The sequence below is a fragment of the Pyxicephalus adspersus genome, chromosome 2 (genome assembly GCF_032062135.1).
Source record: "Pyxicephalus adspersus chromosome 2, UCB_Pads_2.0, whole genome shotgun sequence".
In the NCBI taxonomy this organism is placed as follows: domain Eukaryota; kingdom Metazoa; phylum Chordata; class Amphibia; order Anura; family Pyxicephalidae; genus Pyxicephalus; species Pyxicephalus adspersus.
The window spans coordinates 78,126,677-78,135,642 of NC_092859.1; the positions used below are offsets into that span (position 1 = coordinate 78,126,677).

General features: G+C 37.6%; 2 protein-coding genes across 2 annotated transcripts in view; both read right to left on the reverse strand.

Annotated features, from left to right (window-relative positions):
• The window catches only part of SLC41A2 (solute carrier family 41 member 2), a 52,934-nt gene extending 52,321 nt beyond the window's left edge, over positions 1-613 (reverse strand). The window contains exon 1 of the mRNA XM_072401168.1: positions 480-613. The gene's annotated coding sequence lies outside the window, so the exon portion shown is untranslated. The remainder of the gene's footprint in view (positions 1-479) is intronic.
• A 3,845-nt stretch (positions 614-4,458) lies between these two features.
• Positions 4,459-8,966, reverse strand: part of ALDH1L2 (aldehyde dehydrogenase 1 family member L2) — a gene marked incomplete in the record, with an annotated part of 30,615 nt that continues 26,107 nt past the window's right edge. The window contains 4 exon segments of the mRNA XM_072401169.1: positions 4,459-4,864; positions 7,312-7,511; positions 8,118-8,223; positions 8,380-8,545. Coding sequence (XP_072257270.1) covers positions 4,809-4,864; positions 7,312-7,511; positions 8,118-8,223; positions 8,380-8,545 — 528 coding nt within the window.

The following is an 8,966-nucleotide window of genomic DNA, read 5'->3' on the forward strand; positions in this document are numbered from 1 at the left end:
CTGACCATCGCCCTACCAGCGTGCCATGGATCTGACCATCGCCCTACCAGCGTGCCATGGATCTGACCATCGTTCTACCAGCGTGCCATGGATCTGACCATCGCCCTACCAGCTTGCCATGGATCTGACCATCGTTCTACCAGCGTGCCATGGATCTGACTATGACTCTACTGGCATGCCATGGATCTGACCATCACTCTACCAGCGTGCCATGGATCTGACGATCACTCTACCCGTACACCGGGGTCTCATGTATAGATGTCAGATGTGTTGGTATCACTGATGGAGATAAGAATGCCTGCTGTATACAATGAGGAGACTTCTAATACCACCATTAGCACAAATCCATCTCCTGTCCCTGTGTATGGGTAGCTGGCACTTCACCTATACAGGTGACAGCAGTCATATTGCACAGCAGCGACTACAGGAAGCAGGCTACATGGAGAAGGACATTCACTAAATGAGTACCCGAGTATTACCTGGCTGCTGACCCTTCCTGTCCCGGCTCCATGGTACTGTTATCACCCCGGGTCATACCGTTCCCCCTGTTCTAAAATCAGACGGCAAAAACCTGCGCATGCGTACGGAAGGGGGCGTGCTTTCGTGCTGACAGGGATGTGAAGTCACAAGCCAGTTTCGTGCGTGCCGGGGACAATGGCGTATAGGAGGTGCTTCCGTATCCAGGTGACCGCAGTTCCACGTCTAGCGAATGAGAAGAGAGTTTGGGCCGCTGACGTCACGGTTTCACATCGTTCTGTGTGTACACTGTGAGGGGGTTGTGGTGACTGGGACAGAAATGAAAGCAGTGACACGTCACCACTTCATATGGGGCTGCCCAGGGTTGAAGGGGAAACCTTAATAAAACGGGACGTAGTCCTGTAAATGGCAATGAATATCAAAGAAATAAAACGAGTTTCTGAGGGCTTGGTGCTGCCCCCTTCCTCATGTGATAAACCTTAGAGTTGTCAGCGACCATTCCTGACACCGCTTAGACTGTGCTGGCCCTTCCCTCCCATTCATGTCATACCTCACATTCCTGACTATGACAGAGACTGGCTCAGCAGGATTTCACATTGTCTCCCATTTACAGTTCAAGATCATTCACCATTTATTCACAGGTGAATGTGACCTATTTTTTACCCCCATAGAGCAAGGGTGTCAATGTCTGGCCCGAGGGCCAAATCTGGCCTACATTGTCCTTTTTTTTTTTTTTTGGCCCCCAAAGGAATCCTAAATGAATTGCGGCTTGCCCGCCGCTGCATTGAAAAAGCGCCGCTGCTACATTTCCCGGCATCACTTGCGTCTATAGACCAGCGGGCCCTCTGCCTATGCGTGGCCCCGCATTGGACTGTTTTAAAGAAGCAGAGAATTATAGTAGCGGAGCTATTTTTTTAGCAGAGCTGTTTTTAATTTTGGCCCACTGTGTATTTGAGTTTGACACCCCTGCCATAGAGCAAGATTCACCCCAAGGGCACTTTCACACCTACAATGTGAAACCACAGAGCTGGGCATACTGCAAAGTCTGCTATGTGTACCCAGAAGCAGCAAACCACACACCTTTTTTTTGGAAAGTTAGTTGGCTTTTGATTACATTTTTTCCTGTGTTTCTGGTGGCTTTTTGCTTACACCAAATAGACATAGATGTTGTATACACTGCAAGCACAGGGGTTACATTATGTGTGGCCGCCCAATGGCATAAAAGGATTACGGTGAAACTGGAATGGATTCAGGGAATGCAGCATTGACAGGATCCTGGACCTGATATGGCTGCAGGACACTAAAAACCGGTAAGTGTGTGTCATAATCAGCAAGTCAGCAAAACCTCACCACCCACCAATAGCTACATTTATGTATGAAGCACTTAAAATGTGCATAGACAATTGGAGCTAAAATGAAACAAAATGAGATTCCTATCAATCAAATCACAAGCTAGAGCACTATTTGCATGGAGATTACATGCTCTTTCTTATTAGTGTTACCTACAATAGTCCAAAAACAAACTTTAATTTTAGGTGGACAAGTCTGATTTGCATGGACCTATACAAGATGCTATTTAACATATCATGTTAGTGATATAAAAATAATGAAAGTAATCTGTTCATCCCACTGCTACTTTTCTGTACTGTCTGTGATCCCTACCTCTTATTCACAAATACACAGTGCAGTACATAAATCCTTCCACTAGAGGGCCCCACTTTTTTTTTAAATTAATAAATGATACCTAAATATGGCAGGAGATCCCCTCCACTTGTCTCCTTACAATGGTGTTAAAAAAAGTGACAGCAACATTTCAATTTATAGCAGCCTATGTAAAGAACGAAATGTAGCCGAGGAAATTTTTTTTTCTGCCCTCATCTATCATGGACGGCTGTGTCTGAGGGATGCGTGACGTCATCACTGTACTGCCGGCTATTTGTTTGGCGCACAGATCCTCACCTGCTTGTGTTTAGCAGTCTGATTAGGGGGGTCAGGCAGGGGATCAGTTACTGAATGTTATCAGGTGATGATCAGTATGTGATATAAGACAACAGCCTGACAATAGAGCCCAGGAACTGACACCTGGGTACTAAAATCAAATCCTTTAACAATTTCCACCAGTCACATGTTAGGTTTATACAAATATTAATAAACAAGTTTTTATTTAGCGCCAACATATACCGCAGTGTTGTTCATTGCAAATTACAGAAGTTGACAAAGCAGGAGAGGACCCTGCCCTGAAGAGCTTACAATGAAGGAGGTGGGGGAAGTAACACACAATAGGTGGGGAGATATACTATGAATGTGAGAGATGTTCTCTATGTCACTTTACATTGTACAGATGTGTTTGGAATTACAAATATTTCCCAGTAACAAGGCTGACCTGTGTAGTTGTGTGTGGGAGTGATTGATCCCTGATGTTAGAATGTGTACTTTACACTGATGTGGTTGGTAGATGCACCGCCTATACAAGCCAGTGTACATTCATTTAAAGAGGAACTATCGATAACCCTCCTATATTATGTAAAAGGTGTTTTTCTTTAACCTGTTAATTTTTTGGGGGGAGCATCCCTCCTCCTTTTACGTGGGGGGTAAAGACTAGAAATGGAATCCATGGCATGAATTAAGTCATATATCCTAGCAGGCTGTGGGCTGCTCCTTCCGCAGGGTGGACTGTTTTCCTGAAATGTACCATTTTGTTCACGTTGTCATGTCTGTTAGTGAACTGTTTTGTTGTGCGTTTTCTTTTTGTATCTGTGTTTTCTTTAAACTAATAAACATATATTAGACAAAAAGGAAAAAAAAAATATTTTCCCAAGGATAATAGTATTTCATTAAACAATTCCACAGTAGTTTATCAAAAGTACAGCTATCGGTTGACAAAATGTATTAAATGGCCTTGGTCTTCCTATTGTAGTTACAGATCATCTGTAGAGTACCAAAGCACAGCAGTAATACCAGGGAGCTCTGGTAAGCACACTGCACCTAGCTCCTGTGGTTGTATCCTGACTTCTCACATTTAAATTCCTACAACAGATTAGGAAATGTGAGTCCAGAGCTTTATGCTTCAGATGGCCTCAGGCAATGAAAAACCCATAGGTTCCAGCTGGAACTCATGACACAGAAAATGTTGAAGATTAGGTAAAGATCATTGAATTGGCAAAAATAGTGATAGTGATCAGTAGATAACTTTTTTCTAAATATTATAATTTTGATTTCAATGAAAGGTAATTAAGGCCAGAAAAAAACACAATTGGTGCTATTATGCAAAAATAAACAATGCAGCCACTCTTCTATCAGTTCCCCTTCCTACAAATGCTACTGATTCCCAGTACCCACACAGGTGAGAACAACATGGAGATGAATTATGTATATATATTACTGCAATCCTGAATAGAAGGTATTTCATCATTACAGGATGTAAATAAACCTATGAACAAAGTAGGATCTAGAAAAAGTACCAAGACTCCTCTTAGTCAGAAAGTGGTTATTAGAGATGTCACATTCTTTTACAAAGCAGGCAGAACAGGTGAGACCCCACACCTCCATCATAATAGATGAGAAAAGCTTGTAATTTCCCATTCCACTTATATCTTCACCCCTCAACCATAACTTGCCCTGCTTTAACCTGACCCTGTACAAATCATTGGTCAGACCACATCTGGAATATTTAAAGAAATGTCCACCTATATATAGTTTTATCCTACTCTACCCTATCTTACTCTAAAAAAAAAAATAACAGATAACTGTTATAAGTTAAAGCATCTTTATGTGGTTTTATACCTATATTCATCTTTGTGGTGATGCTTGAAAATTGAGTACAATGCCATTCTTTGTGCTACAACAAACTAAGAAACTTACAATGTCAGTTGATTTTAAAACAAAGGCGAATGGGGAACAAAACATAAAGACACCAGAGAGCAAAAACAATCGTACTACAACAGTAGCAGCTAGAAAAAGTAGAAACATGTAGAGCTCAGAAATGGTTTAGCACATTTATATTATTTATCAATATAATTCCAAAGAAATTCTAAACATTTTTACACCAATGATTTTTTTGAATAAAAAAAATGCAGCTTGTAATGCATAAAATGCTGCATCATAAAACCTTATTTGACAGGAATCACCAATGCTGCTACAACATTGCATATATATTTTTTTCACAAAGTAATTGGCAAGTAAAAGACTGATCATGTATGAAATATGTATAAAACAGGAAACAGTTTGGATATGTTGTATCCTTATTATGTCCATATGGAGGATCTTCTGTATGTTTAGAGATATGAAAATGATCTGATTAAAAAAATAAATCCTGTGGTGATCCTAGAATCCTAGTATTCTACTGTAACAGCTTTGGTTCTGAGGTATTCATGGAGTGCCTCTTCACCTGTGTCAAAAACAGAAAAAAAATGTTTTTAGCAATTGCATTGAAATCATATTCAGAATGCAATCATGTGATTGACTGCTTTGTTATATATTCCCTTTTAAGTAAATGCATTGCATATCCTTCATTGCTGCATTTAAAGTATCAACTGTGGATGCAGACTAGGCATAAGTAGTCTAGATGTTCTAGGTTTATGTAGTGAAGTGTTGGCCTGCTACGTTCCTCTTACAGCTATGCTGTCAGCTCAGCATTGTCCCTGCTGCTTATACTGTCTAGTCTTGTAATGGTATCTGCCACTTGCAAACTGAATTTTCCATATATACTCACATAAAAAAACAGATCCCCTTCCCCCTTAAAATGGCATTTTGAGTCACAACAGTAGATGGGACTGTATCTTCATGTAAAGTGTAAAGAAATTCTTGCCATCAGAAACAAGAGACCTGAGTTTGTTACACATTTTACATGAGGACAGGGAGACATCTACTGGTGGCCAGAAATAATGCACAAAAGATCATTTAGGAGCAAACATAACAAACTCAATAGCACAAAATGCTTTAACCTGTAAAAAAGAGAGAAAAATGTGCACATTGAACCCATGTGATTTTTTTCCCCTTTAAATGTTTTTTTTTAAATAATACACTATGGATATGTTTAATGTTATTGGCATTTCTATTCATAACGGTTTTGAATATCGGCAGTTATGCAGAGTTTATACTCTAGTCAAAGCAGGTAAAAATAAGTACCTAGGTATATATATGGATCAGTTTTATTTGAGTACATCTTATATGTACTCAAGTATATCTTTTGTGGATATAGAGGAATGCATCTAAATAAACAGAGGGCATGTAAAGTGGGGCACTGCAGAACTCTTACAATGATTTGCTTTAACCCCTTGATCTTCATCAGGTTTTGATTTCTATTTTTACAGATGAACCTCTACAAGCTGAACATTTGACAATTGTTCTACATTCCAGGACTATGTGAGTGATGAGGGAAGGAATAATATTATAATGATATAACACAGAGACATGGTCGTTATGTGACATTTTTTCTCCAGACTGGTTGTAGAATAGCCTCAAAACAAATCTATCAGATGTTCAGTATATATTTATAATCTGAGCAAAATCTATGCATATTTTTGTTTTATATTCTAAATATTTTAACATACACAGATTATGCTGCTAATAAACTAAAATATTTACCCAAGTCCTTGCCAAATCCTGATTGTTTAAATCCTCCAAATGGAGCTGCAACGTCAGTTTTGTTGTAGGTGTTGATAAATACAGTACCAGCTTCCAGCTTTTCACTCACATACATGGCCTTACTGATGTCTTTTGTGAAAACTCCAGATGCTAGCCCATATTCTGTGCTATTGGCTCGTGCCAAAACGCCTTCTACATCGCTGCATAAGCAAACCAAAATGAAAGAGAAAGAAAATTTTGTAAGTTAAAATTTCAATTGCCCCAGTAAAAATAACTGCATCACAGTGATGTATACTGTATATTTATGACAATAAATCCTTTCATGGCAATAATATTCAGCATTTAAACTTCGTTAAGCTGAATGATATCTTCCAAATTGCTAGTAAATGCATTCTTTGATGTTCCTTTTCTCTGTAGAAAAGAAAAAACATCTAAAACACGTACAAAATTTGGACAAATAGGTCTCTCCCTGCCATTCTCTGTAATAGACAGGCCTAGCTATATCAAGCAATTTAAAAATATTTTTTCATATTTAGATTACTCTAAATTTAAGAAAAGTGAAATCTGATTTTGCATGCTGCCTTAGTCTGTAACTCTCTTAAAATTTTTAACAAAACCTTAAAAATGTGCACATTGAACCCATGTGATTTTTTTCCCCTTTAAATGTTTTTTTTTAAATAATACACTATGGATATGTTTAATGTTATTGGCATTTCTATTCATAACGGTTTTGAATATCGGCAGTTATGCAGAGTTTATACTCTAGTCAAAGCAGGTAAAAATAAGTACCTAGGTATATATATGGATCAGTTTTATTTGAGTACATCTTATATGTACTCAAGTATATCTTTTGTGGATATAGAGGAATGCATCTAAATAAACAGAGGGCATGTAAAGTGGGGCACTGCAGAACTCTTACAATGATTTGCTTTAACCCCTTGATCTTCATCAGGTTTTGATTTCTATTTTTACAGATGAACCTCTACAAGCTGAACATTTGACAATTGTTCTACATTCCAGGACTATGTGAGTGATGAGGGAAGGAATAATATTATAATGATATAACACAGAGACATGGTCGTTATGTGACATTTTTTCTCCAGACTGGTTGTAGAATAGCCTCAAAACAAATATATCAGATGTTCAGTATATATTTATAATCTGAGCAAAATCTATGCATATTTTTGTTTTATATTCTAAATATTTTAACATACACAGATTATGCTGCTAATAAACTAAAATATTTACCCAAGTCCTTGCCAAATCCTGATTGTTTAAATCCTCCAAATGGAGCTGCAACGTCAGTTTTGTTGTAGGTGTTGATAAATACAGTACCAGCTTCCAGCTTTTCACTCACATACATGGCCTTACTGATGTCTTTTGTGAAAACTCCAGATGCTAGCCCATATTCTGTGCTATTGGCTCGTGCCAAAACGCCTTCTACATCGCTGCATAAGCAAACCAAAATGAAAGAGAAAGAAAATTTTGTAAGTTAAAATTTCAATTGCCCCAGTAAAAATAACTGCATCACAGTGATGTATACTGTATATTTATGACAATAAATCCTTTCATGGCAATAATATTCAGCATTTAAACTTCGTTAAGCTGAATGATATCTTCCAAATTGCTAGTAAATGCATTCTTTGATGTTCCTTTTCTCTGTAGAAAAGAAAAAACATCTAAAACACGTACAAAATTTGGACAAATAGGTCTCTCCCTGCCATTCTCTGTAATAGACAGGCCTAGCTATATCAAGCAATTTAAAAATATTTTTTCATATTTAGATTACTCTAAATTTAAGAAAAGTGAAATCTGATTTTGCATGCTGCCTTAGTCTGTAACTCTCTTAAAATTTTTAACAAAACCTTCTCTTACTTTATAAATAATCGTAGAAAATCTGAAGTTGTTACATTTCCTGGAAAAAACGATGTTGCTGGGTCATTCCAGTTTAGCTCATATAGCTGATAATGTTTTTTGATATATATAATTTTTAATGTATACCTATATGTGTGAAACTATCAGAAAGGATCAAGTACACTGTTAGTAAAACATACCCATCTTTAAACTTGGAGATGACCATCACTGGTCCAAAAGATTCCTCTTGTGCAATATACATGTGGTCTTCCACATTTGTGAATACAGTTGGCTCCATAAAAAATCCTAAAAAAATGTTAAAGGATAATGCTTTTTTAAACATTCTTTTAATACACAAAAGTTCACAGCAAATGCTATTTTCATACGCAGTAAACAGGGGTGAATAAATGGTTGCTAGCAGCATAATCTAGAATTCCTTCTTTGGCTCTTCTCTGTAAGTACCTGGACGAGGAACTTGTCTGGCTCCAAAAACCAAGGTGGCTCCTTCCTTCACTCCAGTTTCACAGTATTCCAGCAGTTTGTCTAGATGTGCCTTGTGATTCTGTGGACCATGATCAGTAGACCTGTCCAGAGGGTCACCAATCTTCATCTTTTTAATTTCTTCCACCTACACAATAAGTATATGTTTCGTAATATGCTTTCATACATCCCCTTTAACATCTAATTTAGCTTTAAATGACCTTGATAATAAAAAACATTTAGGGTAAAGAGCAATTTTGTTAAAGTTTGCTAGATTAGAAATATACATATGGATTATATAGCTATAAACAAACTTTCAAGTAAAACAATGTAACTGAACCAATCAAAGTTTGCATTGACAAAAGTCAAGTCAGGGAAATGTTAAGTCTGACTGGTTGCTGTTGGTCATTGAACTTTGCCCACTGCTCTGTGCAATAACTTGCAGGTAGGTTTAAATCTGTTTAATGTAATAGGTAATTCAAATTATGGTGGTTCACATAAAATGTTATCTAAGTATATATGAAAATGCGGATGTTATTCAGTTAAGTAACTTCACACATTGGGCCTGA